The following is a 20,067-nucleotide window of genomic DNA, read 5'->3' as shown; positions in this document are numbered from 1 at the left end:
TAAAGGTTGTTAAAGGAAAGGAAAAAAAGAAAGAAACAAATGGTCCAACATTTTCCTTCTGGGGAAAGAAAACAAAACCTCTGTTCTGGGTCATTTGATAATGACCAAATTTTCTGTTCCAACTGGATTCCAAATGCCCAAATAGCCCATCTAGCAATATTTTATAAGAACTGGTGTATGGCCTATTTGGGAGAAGGGGGTGTGCAGTGGGAAGAAAGTGGGAAGTAGAAGAAGTCTTACTTTAAAAAGGAAAAAAAAAAACCTAATTGAATCTAGAAGTCCACGAAAGTTGGTCTTAGGGTTTTTCCCTGAAGTTTTTATTTTTAAAACAAACCTTAAGGAAGTTTTTCTCAATCCATTAGTTGGAAGCAGAAATTGTAAAAGTACAAAAGTTTTCAGGCCCTCTTTCTTGCCTTGAGAATAGTGGTTTAAAACAATCGCTCTCAAACAACAGGAGAGATATTTTTAAATCATTTTTCTTATGCCTTGCCTGGGAAGGGTTCAAAGCTCATTTTTCTAAAATGTTGACCTGTAGGGATAAGGAGAAAGAGTCAAAGGTAATGACCAGGGTTTATATACTCAAAGGAAACGGGGCTTCGAAAGTTTAAACCCCAAAGCCTGGGGCTCCAAAAAGAAACCCCAGGTTGTAGCTATCAAAAAGTGACAAAAGCAGGGAGGGATAAAGGGTGAGCCTAAAAGAGAGACTCAGAATTGGGGTTATTTTTTTTTTCAGTGCTTCTGAACACTTTAGTAGGTTTCAGTGGTAATTAAAAATACATTTAGGTGTAGGGGAAAGAAAAGATTTTCTCTGCAGCCATGTTCTTTGGTTCAGTGTCTCCTGAGAGTTGAGGGCAGGTATTCACTGGAGTCTCTAGGCTGAAATTCCACTTCTCTAAAGTATCTTCCAAGCCTTGGTCTTTTGTATTAGACCCTGGGGACAGCTCTTTGTTCCTCTTTGGGGTGAGCCTGGCTCTCAGACTTGCACATGGCAATACTTGAATATCGGCATGTCGGGATATTAAAGATGGATATTCCTGCATTATTCACGTCATTGTTTCTATGACAAAAAGCACAGAGTTCATACATAGTCAAGATGTCTTTTTTCTGACACCCTCACGTTGAGAAGCTGAAAAGGTATTTTACTGAAGTTCGGGGCTAAATTACAGAATCAGGTTCATCCAGAGGACAAATTTTCTATTCGATTAGCTGTGTTTCAGCCGGGAGGACTGGCCTCTAAACCCTTAACCTTTTGGACTCTAACTGCCCTTCTCTTCTTTTTTTTTCCCCCTCTGACATGGAGAGTGGTCTTTGGATGTAAAAGTTGAAAAGAGCAGTTATCCTTGGACAAGTTGGAAAGTTGCTAAGATTCTTTCTTAAAACCCAGATCTGTGAATACATTTAACGTCTCCTTGGGAGGGGGTAAAAATTTGTTTTCACAACAACCAACTACTATACAGGGGTGGGCAAAAGTAGGTTTACAGTGTAATACAAATAAGTGATACAATAATTAATCAATAATAATACAAGAATAAACTCTATTCCTCATACTTACACCTGTAAACCTACTTTTGCCTACCCCTATATACTGTAGAGATTATTTATAGATTCCCCCTTTCCCAAAAGTTCAGGTTACTTAACCCAGCTTTAGGCCAAATGCCAAAACTACTTAAACACCTTCACCCCTGTCCCAATATAAAGCCAAGAGGAAAGTTTTGATGAAGAAAATCCAAGCTCATTCTCAAACATAGCCCCATTACTTAGGAAAGTAACTTAATCAGAGAAACAACTTCTTTGTTTATAAGTCCTCAGCTCTCCTTCTCAGCTTCCAGGAATTGCCTTTTGAAATGTTAATTTAGCTTGGATGGCCCAGAGGGCAGCCCACGACCCTGAGGTCCTAACTGGACCTCAGCACCCATTTGGGCCCACAGGAGTGGGGCAGGGAAGAAGCAGGACCCCCCCACCCCCCCACCCCAACCACCTAGGGCAGGGAAGGAAATGAGTTTCCATCTGGGAACGTGCTCTAGAGAAAGCTAGATGTAGAAAGGCTCAGTGCCCATTTGCTTTTATTTGTTTCCACTTTGTTCCCCCAAATATGAGCCAGAAGTGTTTGTTTTGGTGGTGTTGTTTTTTAAAGCTGTGTTGGGGTTGTGACTAGGGGGAATGAAGTATTTGCTGAGGACATTGCTCCTCGAACTCCCATCTCACTCTGTCCATTGCAGCCTTTTGTTGGGAGATGACATTGTCAGTCAGCCCATGGTGTTTGTTCACACAAGATGCTTTTTAAATAGAATTGACCAATGTTCTGCTGCCATTGATTAAAGTATTATTTATACTAATTGTTGCCTGTAGTTTTGATGTAACTCATTGATCTATATTTGAAATAAAAGGTATAGCGAAATCTCCCTCCTGTTTGGTGCCTCCACAGAAGCATTCTTCATTAAGTCTTCTGACAGCTAACATTCAATATAAACTTTTTTTTTTATTTTCCGAAATGTGCTTGGCATATGAAGGTTAAACTGTGTAAGGCTTAGCAATTCTATCAGTACACCCTCCCCCATACATACATACACGCATACTGCCAATTTGGCCACCATATTTTGTGAGCATTGGGAAGTCTGGGGTTGAATTCAGGCTGCTGGGTGGTGGACATCATTTTTGAAAGGAAAATAAGTTACTGGCCTAAAAGGATGCTCCAGGTTGGCTTTCTTCGTGGCCCCAATCAGCCCCAGACCTCTTCAGCCTCTGTTTGTGACACAGTGGGTGAGAGATCTCCCCACCCCACCCCACCCCCAACTCTAAGAGAGGGTGTATGGTATTGAGTTCTGGGCCAAGCTGGGACTGACCCTTCTGGTCCCCAATCTTGGGCTCCTTCTACTTTTCTGGTGGGACTCAACCCTAGTGGGGCCTCTAGCACTTGCCCCTCCTTACCCCCAGCGCCCCCTCCGTCTTCCAGACGACAATAAACACTCCCCACGATCCAAGTGGCCTGCGCTATTTTTATCACGAGGGCTTTTTAACGTTTTTTGCCTCTCCTAGAAAAGGGGCGAAGACAGCAGTTGCAAAGTAGATGGGGGTGGGGGGACTTGCTTGAGACAGGAAATGAGCAGAATGCGTAAAATCAGACATGTGTCCTTAATATATGGAAGCGCTCGCCCCAGACGCGTGGACATGTGTATTTATAAGTGCGCAGACAGAAGTTTAAATATTCAGGCACATTCTATGATGGTCCTTTGCCTGTCTTCTGGCTAATGGCTCCTCCTGTGCCCACCAATACATCAATAGGGCTGTGTGTTGAGTCGCGGGCTGGGACGAGGAGGAAGCGAGTCCACAGCCGAGCCCGCTGGAGTACAGTACAGTCACTCGGCCCCTCGGCAGGCAGCCGGCGCCTCCCGCCGCCCGCCATGTTGGGGAGCCCTCCCTGCCCCCCACGCCGGGCTGGCGGCCCCGGCTCGCTGGCAGCTGGGGGAGGGCCTTTCATAACCCGGAGAATTTTCAAAGTGCGAGGAAGATGATAAGAATAGATTTCTACAAGTCCCGACCACGTGATTGGCGAAATAATTAATTCAGCGCGTCCCTTAAGAAACACGGCGTCGTCATTAATCTGCCACGCAAAGGGCTCTCTCGGACTTGGAAAGTGCAGGGATCCCAAGAATATCACCCGCCCAGGGGCCCCCCGCGCGGCGCCCCGGCCTCCACCCGGGCCCAGTGGAGGGCGCGGGAGCGCAGCCGGCAGGTAAATATTTGGCGACTTTTATTTCTTCAGATTTAAATCCTTAATGAATTTAGCTGTCAGGGCCGCTGACAAATAGTTCCCTTTGCTTCTTGATGTGGAACTGCGTGCTGGCGAGTTGTTAGTGGCTTGGATGGTGACCTTTGGTTCAGCAAAGGTTTGCACTTATGAAAAATTACCGAGAGAGAGAGAGAGAGAGAGAGAGAGAGAGAGAGAGAGAGAGAGAAAAGGAGAGAAAAGGAACTCGGGGCGAGGGTGCTGGGGCTGCAGGGAGACAACAGGGGCTGTAAAGCCCGCCGGGCTGGGGGATGCGCCGGGCGCGCGCACGGCCGAAGTTGCCCGGTCGCCTGTGTCTACCGGGAACAATAGTCGCTGTCACGGCATCTGCCGCCTATTCTTAAACCGGTGAGAAAAGGCCCCAGCCCTCTTTTCAAGCGAGGGTCGTAAATTTTTCTTCGCGTCATAATAGGAGGCTATAAAATCGAGTTGAAATTTTACCCCAGGCAGGTTTTAACCAGCAGATAATGATTTCGGAGTTGATTCTCCCACTGCCCTCCCTCCCCAGCGAGGCTCTGCTGCTTCTGTCATCCCAGCAAGGAGTTTTGCCTTCTTCCCCTTTATTTTTGTATTTATAAGTTTGGGGGAAAGATATAAATGAAAGGCGGGGGGGGGGGGGTCCTTGCCTCAGATGTGGGAGACCCTGGGTGAGTGGAAATCCGGGGAAGGGGTGCGCAGGAGAGGCCAGGGCAGATGCAAAGGCTGCACCTCCTGCTTGCTCTCATTTCAGCCTTTTCCTTCCACACACCAAGGAGGTTCCCAGACCCACTCCGCTCCCATCCCACTCCCAGCTTGCGGGATATTCGCGCTGTGGGCAGCACACTTTTCTCTTCTAGCTCGAAAATCCCCAAATCCTGCCAGGATGCCCGGGAGGACAGCCTCTTTATTTACCTCCTCCCTCTCCGTGGCTTTGAAGGTAATTTCCTTGAGGAGAGGCTGGCTGCGTTTGGTGGTTGTTTGGGGATTGGGTGTGTTTTGATTTCTTTTTTGGTGTATGTATATTTCCCCCATCAGACAGAGACAAAGTTTCCTCCCTTATGAATTATACATTCAAACAATAACACATTAATTCAATTATTCAAAGATGACAAATGTTTATGTGCTTTGCAAGCGACTCCAGTGCAGATTCCGGGCGCTTTTTCTGAGTTGCTCACTTTTTTATCAATGAGAATTGGCTCCCCTCCCACCCCAACCCCACCCACTCTAACCCACCTCCACAACTCCTGGTAGGCCGGGAGAGGAACTCCCCCCCCCCCCCGCCCCCCCAACACACACACAAAAAACCCCTAGTCCCGCTGGCAGCCTGGCAGCCAACAGCCTCCCAAGGCCCCGGCTTGGCGGGCACCGGCCCGGGCTATTTTATCAGTGTGACAATTGCCCGGGTTGGTGTGATAAATCATCGTAAGTAATTCCTGAAAGGGTGCGAGGCTGTTGGGGGCCGGGCGAGGACTGTAAATCTTTCCGGTTTATTGCTCTATGAACATATGCTCCGATTGAAGAAGGCTTAGATCCTTTCCTGGAGACAAATTCCCCGCAAAGGGGCCCCCTTCTTTGGCTGGAGATTAACACTTGCTTCAGCCGGCTGCGCGCCCCGGTGGAAGGCTAGGGGGCGGGGTCCTCTGGGCGGGGGGTGGAATGGGGCACCCACGGTCTGGCTCCAAAAGGGGTCCGGAGTGGGCCTCCAGCCAGGCCCGGCCAGGTGAACAAAAGGAGGGGCCGGCTGGCGTGCCTGGGGGCTGGAGCCTCGACCTGCCCTGTGGGACTTTCCCAGACCTCTGGAATGGGGGTATGGAGGACCTTACCCCCTCTTTTCCCCCGGCTCTTCGGAGACCTTGCAAACGGCGGCGACGGTGCCCATTGCCGCCGAGAAGCAGAGCTGGCTGGAAATCGAGACTTCAAGAAATGGCTGGAGACGCCGTATGGGGTGGGATTCCGTGGTGTGGGCCAGGCTGGGGGACGGCGAGGGGGCTCGCGGGGAGGCAGGAGCTAGAAGCCAGCCGCAGGCTCCTGGCCAGCGGGGAGCTTAACTCTTCTGACCACAGGCAGAATTGTTACCATACATTTCACCCGACCACCAGAAGAGCGCCGGGAACCTGTCCTGACTTCATATTCCTAAAACCTAAGTGCCCTCCTCTCCCCTCTGGCCCGCGCCTTCTCTGAGGCGCCGCAGGAAGCGGGAAGACACGGCCTGACAGTCGCCATTCCTGCGGAATCCGCTGGCCCTGCTCGGATCCGGAGGCGCACAGGTCACGGTAATCGGCTGCTCGGCGCCGTGGCCTGCTTTGGCCGCGCAGGACCTGGGTGGAGAGAGCAAGGTGTAAAGGGGAGACTGCGCCGGATCCCGGCCGGCGGCTGAGTATGCGCCTGTTCTGGCTCAGAAGTGGCAGCTCGTCTGCCGCATCTGCTAGCAGAGCCAAGGCCCCAACCAGTGGTGATCTGGTGGTTGTGGTGAGGTGACGGGCTGGTCTGTGAGCTAAAGGCTCCTACCTTAAGGCCTCACCCTGCGCTGTGCCACCACGTAATCGCCTCGCCCAGGACAGGGGAGAGCGGTGGGAGCGTGAGAATGCGGGCAACTCGGCGGCGCAGACCATACGGGGAGCCAAGGGAACCCTGAGCGTCTAATGCACCACAGCCGCCCTCCGAGAAGTCTCTAAGACAGGCCTCTAAATTTCCATCCCTTCTTGTGGAAGGCCAGCCCAGGGTCAGAGGTCGTGGGAGGAGAGACTCCCAGCGCCCCCAATCCACTGTCATCAGCCAAGCTGGGACCAGGTCTCTCCTGAGCAGCGAGATGGGTGGGAGCTTTCCTTCAAACTCTAACCCACCCGTGTCTGCCCCAGGGAAGGGGCCCGGATCCCACGCCTCCTGCCCCTCCTCTCAGACCCCAGGCCTGGCTGCGCTCTGGGGCTGGATGGTGTGAAAGTTTCAGCCTCAATCAGTACAATCTTCTCTCTGGGTCACGTGAACAAATATGCTTGCATTTGAAGGCAGCGTCTGTATTTGTGGACTATGAGGGGGTTTCCGGGGCTCTCTCCAAATACAGAAAGGACCATATTCTGAAAGCAAAACAAACCCCCAGCTCTGGGGGGCCTGGGAGGGCTGGGCAGGAACCCAGGAGTGGGTGGAGGCGCGGGTAGCCGCTGCTCTGGGCCTGGGAGCAGACAAGCTGGCAGGAGGACCGATGGGTGCGCAGTGCAAGCGAAGCCAGCTTGGGGACTAAGAACTCGTTCCTCCTGCTGCGTTTATTGGTAGTTGAACCTCAGCCTGGTTCCGTTCTACCGGGAATTCCGTGTGCCTGGGTATATGGCCGCGTCAGCGAGCACGCAAGACCAGGGTTGGGACAGTGTTGTCTGCAGACAAAGGGGGAAGGCTAGCTCTGCCCCCCACTGGCGCCTGCTCTGAGGCCGAGGACACCGGGTTTATGATAAATTGGGATCCAGGTAAGCAATTGCATGACAAAATGAAAATCTTTGGGCACCGGGCTGCTTGCTGCCCTGAACGGGATACTAAATATGATTTATTTTGTGTAATCTGTGATCTTGATTATTGCCAATTGGTGAGGCAGCCCGCGTAGACCTAGATACACTTCTACATATACATCGAGGACGGGTGATTAATCGTAACAAGGCGCGCTTTGTGGGAATGCTCCCCGCCTACCCAAAGGTTAGGAGGACACACTACCTTGACAGACTTGGAGGGTGGCGGTGGTGGCATGGGGTGGGGGAAAGGAAAGTGGCAGTTTGAAGAGAGGGTCAGTGAGGGGGTTGGGGTTGAAGGAAGTATTTTGGGGGTAAAAGTGCAGTTATGAGAATGGGCTGAAAATGAATAAAAAGAAACTTTTTTTACACTGTCACTGCCAAAGTAAGATGGAGCATCATATTAATTCGGTGTCTTGGGCTGCCCGGTTGGGCGCAGGCAGGTTGATTTATACGTATTTAAAATAAACTCCGTGGCCAGCCAGCTCCCTGCATTGTTCTGGGAGCTAGCTCCACATACAGACGCCTTTATCTCTTGCTCTTGGCTTATTATTTTTCTTGGAAGGTGAAAGTGTCACTCAAGATTATCTCCCCAAATTCAAGAGAACCCCCAAACTACCCAGAAGAGTTTGGGAGGCTCCTCCACATTTCCCTCACTAATCTAAGGTTTTGACCGCAAGAGTGGCAAAGAAAAGGTTTAGGGCTTCTGGGTCCTTCTCCCCAAAGAACCAGGAATGAAAGCTAAATTGTATTTTGACTCCAGCATCCCATCCATCCTTTTGTTTACTATGTCGGGTGGCTGCTGGCTGGGGGAGGACAGGACAATCCATCCAGGGTCTTTCCCAGGGGCCAGAGCCTGAGTAAGCAGCGATCTGAGTCCGAGTGAAGGGCTCCATGCTCCTGGGAAGCCACGGGGCCAGGTCCCAGACGGGGCTTCTGTAGAAAGGGACCCAGAAAGCAAGCACTCCCTTCATCCAGGTTGTGACTGGACACCAGCGGGAGGGGGACCAACTTGTAGAGGCATTGCCTTGAGAGGAGAGCAGTAAAGTTGTTTTGTCAATTGCCTGTGGTTGGCTCCATCAGAACTTAAAGTCACTGGACATTTTTCTTCGCTTGCTGCCTTGGAGCTGCGCGCCTGCCAACTTAGTCAGCTGAATCCAATTACGACAAGCAGCATTTCATTTGGCCCCATGGAGCACTCACTTATAACTTCCCGAAAATTTCAGTAATCCGCACCCTATTGTAAAAGCTCCCTATCCTAAAGACTTTTCCGTGGTACTGGTGAGGGATGGGGTATAGGGCCGGGCCTGCCTGGGACTAGCTCCTCAATGACAGCTCTCAGATGGAGTTCCCTCCCCCGCTCCCCCAGTTTCTGGCTGTGGAAAGGGTACTTGAGCTGGTGGCCCGGAGCCAGCCGTGTTAAGCCTGCAATTCTGGACAAGCAGGGTCTGAAGTCCGCTGGTGCTGAATGGTGGGTGGTTTGGGGAGGGAGCGCAGGAGAAGGCGGTGGGGGCTCTGGGCTGCCCACCTTTGGCTGCCTTAGGGTCCTCTTTACTTTCCTCAAGCCTCTTGCACCCAGAGAGCAAAGCGCACCCCTGAACGCCCAGGAGCAAACTTACCCTGTTCCTCCGTGGCTGGGAAACAAAATCTAGCTACCTGCATCCGGAGATCGTGGCCGGGGTGGCCTCCCAATTTAGCCCTCCTACTTTTAAAGAACCTTTTAAAAAAAACAATAAAAAACAAAAAACAATCAAGCAGCAAAAGTTGACGTCTGCCCACGTGAATGTATCCTATAAAGCAGCTTTGGGATTCTCTGGTCCGGTCGGGTCGGTGGGCCCGAGTGCATTGCGCCTCCATCATCGTGTAGCCCTTTGGCTGGCCCAGCGGAGAGGACCCCTTGGATCCCAGCCGGCTGGGAAGCTGAAGTCCAGGCGTGATGTTAGGATCTCTACCGGGCAGGGATTTCTTCGCGCTTCCGTTGGGTGTTCATTAAGGGTGAGTTATTACCGCATGAGCCAAAGGTCACTTCAAAGGCTTATGGCTTTGCGCTCTGGTCTTTAGAAGGGCCCGGAATGCTTTGTGTGGGGCTTTCCCAGCGCGGTTTAGTGTTTGCAAACTAGTGAGTCGACAAATTGCACAGGGCAGATGCAAGAGGGGGGATTGTCTCTACTTTCACCTGACAGGGGCAGGTACTTGCTGAATGCCTGGCAGTGGTGTGCAGCACCGTCTGTTTTGGGGTGAGGGTGGAAGGGGTGTTTGTTTCTTAGTCAGTTTGCAGCCCAGACCAGAAGGGTGATTGGTACTTACTGGAATAAAATAAACTCGGGGAAAGCATCAACGTATAAACGGAGAAACAGTGTCCAGTACCCTCTTCACTGGAGCTGCTGTGGCAGCTGTTGACTGGGACTCACCCAGGCCCATCTACATATTCACCGTCCTTTTCTGGTGCTGTGTCTGTTGTAGTAGCCTCCCTTCCACTCCAGTTCTGTACAGTCCCCCTCTCTTGCTCTTAGAAGGCGGGCTTGGCCGGGGGGGATTGGGAAACCTGGAGCATTTGGAGCTTGGTTGGAGCAGGAGGAGAGGGACTGGTTTCCCTGCACCTCTGACCCACTTGGTACACCCCCTGCCCAAGGGTGTGGTCCTTCCCTCAGGCCCAAATCCCCCTTCTCCCATCCAGCCAAAGATTTCAGTGTTAAAGACTACTCGCTCGTCAGGAGCCAACCGAGTTTCTTTTCTGCCTGATAGAAGGCACCTGGAATGGCTGCAGGCACCTTTTACAATAGTCACATTGATTATGACACCCTTAAGAGGGGGTAAAGCCTCTGGACATGTAGGTGTTTGTAAGAACCAACGGCCACTGAGAGTTTTCCATTTTGTTCCAGATCCACCTGAACAGACTATCAAAAGAAACCCGAAGAGCCTACAGAAAGAGTTAGAAACAAAATTTGAGAACACACACAGACACACACACACACTCATATACACAATTGTGGTGAGTGGCATGACTTAAAAAAATAATTTCCACTACATTTCCATCTGTCTGGCAACTCAAAAGTAGCCATCTCAGGATTCATACATCAAGACAAAACAAAAGGGCGGCTTTGAAGTGGATCACCTCAGTGTGAACTGCAGCCCGTTACATGATAACCGATCATCGGCCTTCATATTTATGGCGCTTTAATGGGGTGAGCCCAGTGCCTTAAATGCAGGGTGTATTACATACCAAGTTATCTGGGCTAAATAAGAGTGATTTAGAAGGTCCATCCAGTGCTCCCCATAGCTCAGGCTGAGAGATCAGGAGAACTTGGGCAGAAAGCTTTGTGGTAAATATATCCCCTCCGCAGCAAACCTGAAAAGGAGTAGCTACAAAATCCCGAAGTAGCAAGGCCCACAGGAAGGAAGAATCATCGCTCAATTCCAGTGAATTACGGGGATACCCAGCAAGAGTCGTGTCTGCCAGAACGAGATCTGTGGGCTCCCAAGGCCCTGGTTTAGGCAAAACAGGGAGAGGAGACGCAACTCGAACCTAGAAAAAATTGAGACTAACAAAAGCAACCAGCACACCATCACCTCCCCCTTCTCTTTCAACTTCACGGACCCACTCTACCCATCCGTGATTTACGACCACTGGGCGCTAGCCACAGCCCAGAGACGGCCGCTCCCTCCCTTCCCAAGCCCCTCGGCCTTTCCTGGGCCGCCGTGGGCCCGCCAGCGCCCGGCCCGGCCTCCGCGCGGTCCGGTCCGCGAGGCTCCTGGCGTCCCCGGGCCGCGGCAGGCAGCTGGTCTTCGGCCCCGGAGAGGCTGCGCGCTTCCCCGCCCGCGTCTGGCCGCCCGGCAGAGCTGCTCCGAGAGGCGGCACCGGCCACTTTATATAATCGCCCTGCTCCGGGGCGCGGGCCCGGGAAAAGTGCGGAGTAGGGCATTCTTTTGCTGCGCTTCCTCCTACGCGGAGACTGTTTTCCACTTCTGAAAAGTGCCGGGCCTGGGGAAGTGTTTTTCTTTTCTTTCCTTACTGAAGCGTTTACTGCCGCCGCGCTCGAAGTCATAAATTTTGTTACAAACCACAATGACAGGTGCATTGATATGCACCGTGAGAGCTCCAGCTGCTTAATAACCCCGTCCCCTGGCCGCTGTGAGCGCCTTTTATTTATTCGGTATCATATTAGGTATTGATCTCGGGCAGAATTAAGTGCAGTGAGCAAGTATCTGGATTCAGCTGTTTCGGAGGCGCGGTGGGTGCGGCGGGACAAAGCAGCCCGGCCTGGGGAGCGGTGATGGGCGCTCAGAGGCTGCTGTCCTTCCCGCTGGGGATCCGGGAGCCCCGCCTGTGGTTGGGCCTCTGGACTAAGTTGGGCAATTCCCTGGGACCTCGAGAAAGGACCAGCCAGACCCCCATTTGGCGCTCCTTTCCCCGGAGGGGCCGAGGATGGCGCAGGCAGGGTTCTGGGGAGGCTGTCCGGCCTGGTTCCCTGGTCCTGGGGCTGAAGGGGAGGAGGAGTGAGAGGAAAGGGCAGCTGAGGACTTGGAAGACTGCCCCTCCCCCTACAGGGCTTGTCTTCACCCCAAGGCATTTGGGTCCGGAGCCCAAATGAGCAGAGATACCAAAGGGCGAGAAAAGAAAGCCTTAAAGGAAAAAAAAAAAGGGGGGGGGGGAGTGATCGAAAAGATGAGCCACTGAACAGTTGACCATTGTCCAAGTGATTTATGACCCATTCCTGCTTTTTAGGTTCAAGCAGAGTTCACAAGGAGCAGGGATTTCTGGAAAGAAATAAGCGTGTTTTTTTTTTTTTAAACAGTTTTGTAACAATATTCTCAGGTTCTGTTTTAGGAGGGCACTACATACTTTTTGGTGGTGGTGGTGGGAGGGGTAAGTCCTTCCCATTTATGAGAAGCCTACTGCCCTAGCTTCTGGGGGAAATGGACCTTAGAGTGGCCAATCATCATTGTGTGGGCCTTGAAATTCCTTAATACAATGAAAACAGAGAACAGACTCTGGTTACTCATGAAGCTGCCCAGTATTTGCACTTCTGACGTCTGTACACAGAGTGTTTTCTAGGAATATGCCATAGGAGCAAATATATATATGTAAAGCCATCTGTTTCAAAGACCTGGTCAGTTCTTAAAGAAGCGGTTTAGTATGACTGGTCCACCTAGCAAGATAAACTTGGTCAACCTAGCAAGCAAGAGGGGGATGTTTTGCTTCCACAGTTGTAAGTGGAAGGACAGAAGCAGCAGTGATTCTGGTGGTCTCAGTGTCAAATGTGACCATTTTGACATCCAGAGGGCCCACAGTTTAAGACTGGAAGCAGGATCCCAGGAAAGTACCAAAACTTAAGGAAACTCAGAGTACCTGGCACTTTTGCCTGGGCGTATACACATGGAAATACTAGTCACAGGATGAGGAGGTAGCTGTCTACTTGGTATTCAGTAACTTTAAGAGTCAGAGGATGATATAGAAAATGAACTGAAAGAAAGATTAAGACCATCTTTGCTGGATAGATATCCTAATTGCATACATTTAATAACAATAATAGAAACAATTCCTAAGACATAACATCCTAGTATTCTATTATCCCATTGAGAAGGGCCTGTCTTTTATCAAGATAAATGGTATATTCACTTATATTTTAAAACAAAAATGGGCAATAATACTACCAAATGAAGGGTATGAATATTTTTTTAAAAATCAGGCTAGCTTTTTGGTGAAAGTGGAGGGAAGATGAATGACCAGAGGAGCAATTTTGGCACTAGTAAGTAGGCCGCATAAGTTGTCTAGATAATATAGTCCACCATGGTGACCATGATGTAAGCCAGGGAGTTGTGGGGTAGGAAAGTTGCCTGAAAGAAGAGATCAAGAAGTAAGACCAGGGAGCTGACCTATGAGTTTCCTTTATGGAGCAGACAAAAGTGGTTGAATGGTATTAGTTATACTTTAACTCCTTAGGAGCCTTTCAGGAGAAGGGGTGGATGGGTGAGAAGGGAAACCCCCATCAAGAGTCAGAAGACATAAAAGGGGTAGAATTTTTCTTAGTTTTTTCCCCCTTCTAATTCTGGGTCCATTCATCATGCCAAAAGAGGCTCTCTCACTGGTTGTGAGTTGGGTGGTGATGGTAGAATGGATGATCCAGAGCAGAGGTCTATAATAATATCTATACAATAGATGCAAGATAAAAATGATAGTAATAATATAAAGCATGTACTATTCACCTATGCTCCATGCATTTCAAATTCTAAATTTCTTCACCCATTTTCAGTAGTATCCATTTTAAAGTAGCAGAAAGCCAAGTTAAGAGTCTAAAAAAATGTAGATGAAAAAAAGAAACAATTTTCTAGCCTAAAAATAAGTCTGGGAGTCTTTAAGTCCTCTTCTTGGTTTTTATTTCCTAGTGGACTTCACAGTGCTGACCACAGAGCTAACTGGGCTGATTTTCACCCTGTCACCAGAAAGTGGACTATCTGGGTCTTCATGAAGGATGCTGTGATTTTGAAACCAGGTGGGAGAGATACTTTTTTCGAGAGCTCTGTCTGTTATATGGCTTTCTTTTGCCCATCAAAACCCTGAGATGGCTCTGTGGTTGATTGATCCATTCAGTCATTCAACAAGCATTTATTGCACTTACTACATGTGGGGCACTGGGCTAGATATTAGCCATATATATATATGAATAAGATACAGTCCCTGCCTACAAGAAGCTCAAAGTCAAGTGGGAGAGTCAGCTATTAAAATGTACGAGGCCACAAGTGCTTTTCCATGCAGTTTCAAATGCTAAATTGATACTTTTTGGAGAAGGAAAGTTGTATCTGAAAAAAAAAAAAAAAGAAAAAGAAAGAAAAGCCCCTTCCCTTAGACGTAGCTAGAGAGAAGGAATCATTTCATATGTTTATGAGAAATTCCTTCTAACTTTTCCAAGGGTTCATATAAGTTGAACTTCATAAAATTCCAAATCCTCCACTTTTAAGTGGGTGAGAAGCAGAGAGCCTAAACTAGTACCTCTATATTGATTGGTCTTGCCAATGACAGAGCTACTGGGCCTCTCACTTTTCTTCTCTGCAGGTCACCTGGAACCTGGGGCTGCCCCAGCTCTCTCAGGACTTGGCAGACATCAGAGGTGGCAGTGAAGGAGACAGTGGTGGTCAATGTTATTTGAGCAGGGTCAGCAGGCCCTGGAGCTTCCCGAGTGCACGATGCAGAAGGCTGCTTACTATGAAAACCCAGGACTCTTTGGAGGCTATGGCTACAGCAAAGCCACTGACACATATGGCTACAGTGCCCCCCATCAGCCTTTCCCACCCCCTACTGCTGCCAACTCTCTGGACACTGAATACCCAGGTTCTGCCTGCTCCATCCAGAGCTCTGCACCTCTGCGAGCGCCAGCCCACAAGGCAGCTGAACTCAATGGCAGCTGCATGCGGCCTGGCACTGGGAACAGCCAGGGTGGGGGTAGCAGCCAGCCTCCTGGTCTGAACTCAGAGCAGCAGCCACCACAGCCCCCTCCTCCACCACCAACCCTGCCACCTTCCTCGCCCACCAATCCTGGAGGTGGAGTGCCTGCCAAGAAGGTCAAGGGTGGGCCCAATGCTTCTGGCTCTTCAGCCACCATCAGCAAGCAGATCTTCCCTTGGATGAAAGAGTCCCGACAGAACTCCAAGCAGAAGAACAGCTGTACCACTGCAGGTAGCTCTTCGAGGGAGCTTACCCCTGGGCTACATCCCCTCCACACTGACTCCAAGAAGCTAGCTCTCCTAGGAACCAAGAGACTCAGGGCTGGAGGTGCAACCTTGGAGGCCATATGGCTAACCTCCTACTGACACAGAAATGTCCCTTCTTTATAGTGTCCCTGATTGGGGGTTATACCCTTACAGTGACAGGGGCTCCCTTCCATTCCAGGCTGTTGGTGGCATGGCTGGGCAAGTTTCATAGTTATTAATAGACACTCTTTCTACTGACCTAATATCTGCTTTCCTAGGCTGCTGGTCATAATTCAGCTCCTTTTTTCCATCCAATAGCCCTTCAAAACTTGGTTAAGGATGTTATGTAGTCCCTATCACATGAATCCCAGTCTCTTAAATTAATAAGAACTAAAGTCTGTGGAGTGCTATGTTTAAGAACATGTTAAGTGCTTTACAAGCATTCTCTTATTTAATTTTTCAAAGAACCCTCTGAGGCAGGTATATGATAATATTCCCATTTTATAGGTAAGGAAACTATTAGAGATGATAAGTGACTTGCCCAAGACCATAAAAAAACAAAGTGGTGCACTTGAATCTAACCAGGGCCTCCAAGGCATAACCAAGGGATCTATTTGGCCCACCTCTGTCCAATTCTCCCCATCCCAGCAAATCTATAATATAGGGAGGAGCATATCCTAGGGCAGGGGTGGGGAACCCTTTTTCTGCTAAGCACCATTTGTATATTTATAACATCATTCTCAAGCCATACAAAATTATCAACTTAAAAATGAGCTTGCTATATTTGGTCAAACATTTAATTAACTCACCCCACATGCCTTGGCAGGGCCAGACCAAATGATTTCGATTTCGTGGGCCTTATACAGCTAGGCCCATAGGCCAGACCTCCCAACCCCCACCCCAAGAGGATATGCTCTGAAACAGGAGTAGCCTCCGGTTGTGTTCCTCTCCCTGGAAAGGGAGACCCTCAAGTAGAGAAGCTCTTCTGCAGGCCCATCAGGGTGTGTGGAAGAAGATGGGGAGGGACAGGAGCTCTGAGGCCTGCTTCCTCTCTCTTCTCAGCTGGTTTGGTTCCTGAAATTGTTTGGCCTTGTGTTCTCTGATGTGGCTTATCTTCGGGGTAGATGAACTTGCTTATCCATTCAGGGCCAGTGTGAAGCCCGGAATGCAGCTAGCTTGTTAGCACACCAGGTCTCTGGTTTGCCTGCTGCTCTCTGGGACTGCTGCTCCTGAGGGAAAAGTATCTTCCAGCCCTAAGCTCCTTCTCCCGCCCCTCCTTCCCAGCTGCCTGAGAAGGCCCTCCCTCCCAGGAGAAATCCATTTGTCTTCCCAGTGAGGGAGTGGACAAGCTGCTGAGAGGTGGCAAGGGTGGTGGAAAACAGTGTTGAGGCTGCTGGTCCTAGCACTGCGATACTAAAAATGCTCCTAGCCTGGTGTTGGGTCCCCTAAAACCTGGAGCAGTATTTTTATGCTTTATCACCTCCCTGCATTTGGGTGCGGCTGGGCTGGAGTGAGGTGCTAAGATCTCCACCCTCAGTCCATGCTTCCTGGGTGCTTTGCCCAAGAGCCAGTCCCTGAGCAAGGCAGGCTGGGGCTGTTCCCTCCCCCACACCTCTTAGCAGAGGGTAGGTAGTGTTCAAAGAAGTCTGGGCCCTCTTTGGCAGAGGGGAGGCCTTACCAGCTGCTACTAGTCTCCCATTAAACTCCTCCAAGGCCTTTGGGACCGGATGATGGACTAGGCTGGCGGGGAGGGGTTGGGCAGAGGGAATCAAACCTCAGACGGCAGATGGGTGTTTCAGGTGCGACTGATTGGTAGGCCAGGGGCAGTGAGTTCCTCCTTAGAATCTCACCTCTCAAACGCCCCTCCCCAATCCAGCCAGGATTAAAGTGGGGGGAAGAGGAGGGAACCAGGGAAGCACTTCTTTGCAGCCCTGGGTGCCCCCACCTCTCCCTCTCAGCGTCCCCCCTCTCTCCCTCCCTGACCAGGAGAGAGCTGCGAGGACAAGAGCCCGCCGGGCCCAGCGTCCAAGCGGGTGCGCACCGCGTACACGAGTGCGCAGCTGGTGGAGTTGGAGAAGGAATTCCACTTCAACCGCTACTTGTGCCGGCCACGCCGCGTGGAGATGGCCAACCTGCTGAACCTCACCGAGCGCCAAATCAAGATCTGGTTCCAGAACCGGCGCATGAAGTACAAGAAGGACCAGAAGGCCAAGGGCATCCTGCACTCGCCAGCGGGCCAGTCCCCGGAGCGCAGCCCGCCGCTCGGGGGCTCGGCGGGCCACGTGGCCTACTCGGGCCAGCTGCCGCCGGTGCCCGGCCTGGCCTACGACGCGCCCTCGCCTCCCGCTTTCGCGAAATCTCAGCCCAACATGTACGGCCTGGCCGCCTACACGGCGCCGCTCAGCAGCTGCCTCCCGCAGCAGAAGCGGTACCCGGCGCCGGAGTTCGAGCCCCACCCCATGGCCAGCAACGGCGGCGGCTTCGCCAGCGCCAACCTGCAGGGAAGCCCCGTGTACGTGGGCGGTAACTTCGTCGACTCCATGGCACCCGCGTCCGGGCCGGTCTTCAACCTGGGCCACCTCTCGCATCCGTCTTCGGCCAGCGTGGACTACAGTTGCGCCGCGCAGATTCCCGGCAACCACCACCACGGACCGTGCGACCCTCATCCCACCTACACAGATCTCTCGGCCCACCACTCCTCTCAGGGACGCCTGCCCGAGGCCCCCAAACTGACGCATCTGTAGCGGCCGCCCACGGCCCGAACTCCTGGCGCAATTACCTCTTTGGCTTTGGTGGCGGGGGTGGCGGAGGTGGCGGGCGGGCCCCGCGGGGCAGCTGGTGACCCTCCCTCGCCCTGTCCTGGTCGCTGCCTCCCCGGTTTCGGGCCAACAGCGGCCCGAAGTGCAGGCGACTGGGCCTCCCTTCCAGGCGCGTCCTCCTTTGGGTGACTCGCCATAAATCAACCGCAAGGATTCTCCTCTGTAAGCCTGACAGTGCCAAATACTGCGGACCCAGGGGCTCTAGTCTGGTAATGATGTCCCGAAGGTAAGTCTGAGATTCGCCGGCAGCGCGCTCGGCAGAAGGACCAGAGCCTGGAGAGCTCTGGGCCTGGCCCGTGGCTAGCCGAGTTGCGGAGACCTTAATTTATATGCTCCTTCCCGTCCTGTAAGGATTGAATCGGACTCAACAATCTGTATTTATTATTTGAAGCGAGTCATTTCGTTTCTCTGATTATTTATCCTCGTCTTAATGTATTTATGTGTATACTTGTAGAATTCTCCAGCCAGCTTAGGAACGCGCTCCCAGGCCTCGGGGGCCACATTTCATCTCTTTAGTCCCTTTGGTCTGAACTAGCTGAGAGAGTAGTTTTGAACAGTTGTAACCGTGGCTGGTGTTTGTAGTTAATGTAAAGGATTAAGACCGCAAATTGTCCTTCATGGGTAGAGTCAGACGACACCCGTTACTCATTTCTCAAACAGCCACAGCCCTCCAACTCGACACAGTTTATTGATTTCAAATTGTCTGGTACTATTTGAACAAATATTTAGAATAAAGAATTTCTCAGTTGGAAGAGTATCTGTGTTAATCACACTCCCTTGCAAGTAGATCACTGCCTTTATTTTCCCCACAATTTCAATGGAAGACGCCCAAATAGGCGGAACCTTCGAAATACGTTTTTTTCATGTATTTGGGATCTAGTGCACACATTGGTTCTGGGATACTTGATTACATCCCAGCTACTCACATGAGGGGGAAGAATCTGAGGATGCAAACCTAGAAATGTTCCAGGCGGGTGATTTGGGTAGAGCTTTGTACTGTGCCTGCTTTGCTGTTTCTACCCGTCTATCTAGACACAAATCCACTTTTTTTAAGATTGCATTTACATTGGGGAGGCCAGAGCTCACTTTTCTGTGTTAAGTAATAAAAAAGAACTTTGAAAGAAAACTGACAATCAAAAGAAAAGATACATGAGAAGTCGTAAGAAGAACTGAGCTGCGAAAAGGCTAAGGTGCAGGAAGAGAAATGATCATTTGGAGACCGGCACCTAAGCCTTGTCTCTAGGAAGTGCTGTCAGGACTTTTTCCTTTATAGTGGTTGGCGGTTCATTTCTAAAGGAAACACGCATTCCCCATGATGTAAAGTAATAAAAGTTTCATTAACGGAACATAAGTATAAACACCTTGTTTTCTCCTGTTCCTTTGTACGAAATGGGCAAAAAATGTCTCCGAGGATTTATAACCATTTTGTAAATAATAGCGTGGCTTTAGCTAGGGGTGGACAACTTCCACCCACTTCTCTGGGAGGAGGCACTTGGAAAACGCCTTCAGATAAGGTTCAATTCTTTGTATTTCAGCAAAGTCGGCCCACACATCTCTATTTGGTTTGACAAATAATGCAACTCCTACTACATCCCTGGTGACACGAGGTGAAATTCCTATTGTGTGGAAATAATTTAACTTCTAATCTTCTGGTGGAACAACAACCGTTTCCATTTGGATGTTTGTGTTTCGCTAAATAATGATGGCTTAAAAAAACATTTAGTTTCCTTGTTCTTTTGTGCCATTTAAAAAAAATGGCAGGTTAGCTTGGGGGCGGGAGGGGATTATCCTTTTGCCAAATTTCACCTTTTCTGAGCAGGTTTAAAATATACATGTTGTAGAAGTTATCAGCGAGAATAAATGACTTCAACCGAAGGGATAGTTTACCCACTTTCAAGGCTTAAAATTGTTTTCTATGAAATTTGCGTCCATAGGCAGGATTTCTAATTGTCTTGTAAGAAATTATTTTTAAAATTATTAGGGAAATCCAAGAAGAGCTTGCTGCTTTGCAGGGATAACAATCTTTCTTAACTGGCTAAATAGTAAATAGATGAATTGTCAGGCTGTTTAGATTCAGCCCGGTTTTCCCTCCTCTCTTCTTCCTACCATAAGTAATAAAAATACATAATGCATCATGGCTCCAGGCGTTTTCCAGTGCGGTCTGTTACCGCAGGAGTATCTGCTGAGTCTGCGGGTGTCTGCAAGGCCCCAAGTGTCATCTGCGGCTTAGGGTTTCATGGATTAGACTTTAAACGGTGTCTAGCCGGGCTGACATCAGCTTCCTCTCACACTAAGACTC

General features: G+C 50.2%; 1 protein-coding gene across 1 annotated transcript; it reads left to right on the top strand.

Annotated features, from left to right (window-relative positions):
- Positions 1-14,388: 14,388 nt before the first annotated feature.
- HOXD3 (homeobox D3) lies at positions 14,389-19,956 on the top strand. The gene is made up of 2 exons (XM_070422702.1): positions 14,389-14,935; positions 16,936-19,956. The coding sequence occupies exons 1-2, from the start codon at positions 14,398-14,400 to the stop codon at positions 17,691-17,693; spliced, it is 1,296 nt and encodes a 431-aa protein (XP_070278803.1). The 5' UTR covers positions 14,389-14,397; the 3' UTR covers positions 17,694-19,956.
- The last annotated feature ends 111 nt before the right edge of the window (positions 19,957-20,067 follow it).

Source organism: Myotis yumanensis, unplaced genomic scaffold, assembly GCF_028538775.1.
Source record: "Myotis yumanensis isolate MYYU_CA2020_CCGP unplaced genomic scaffold, mMyoYum1.0.hap1 SCAF_8, whole genome shotgun sequence".
Lineage (NCBI taxonomy): Eukaryota > Metazoa > Chordata > Mammalia > Chiroptera > Vespertilionidae > Myotis > Myotis yumanensis.
Note: the sequence above shows the minus strand (reverse complement) of the source record. Positions and strands in the feature narration are given on the sequence as shown.

Excerpts from the sequence above, each read along its gene's own strand:
- HOXD3 (XM_070422702.1), top strand. The coding sequence starts at position 14,398 with ATGTTATTTGAGCAGGGTCAGCAGGCCCTGGAGCTTCCCGAGTGCACG. Across the intron at positions 14,936-16,935 it reads GAACAGCTGTACCACTGCAG|GAGAGAGCTGCGAGGACAAG; the intron begins GTAGCTCTTCGA and ends CTCCCTGACCAG.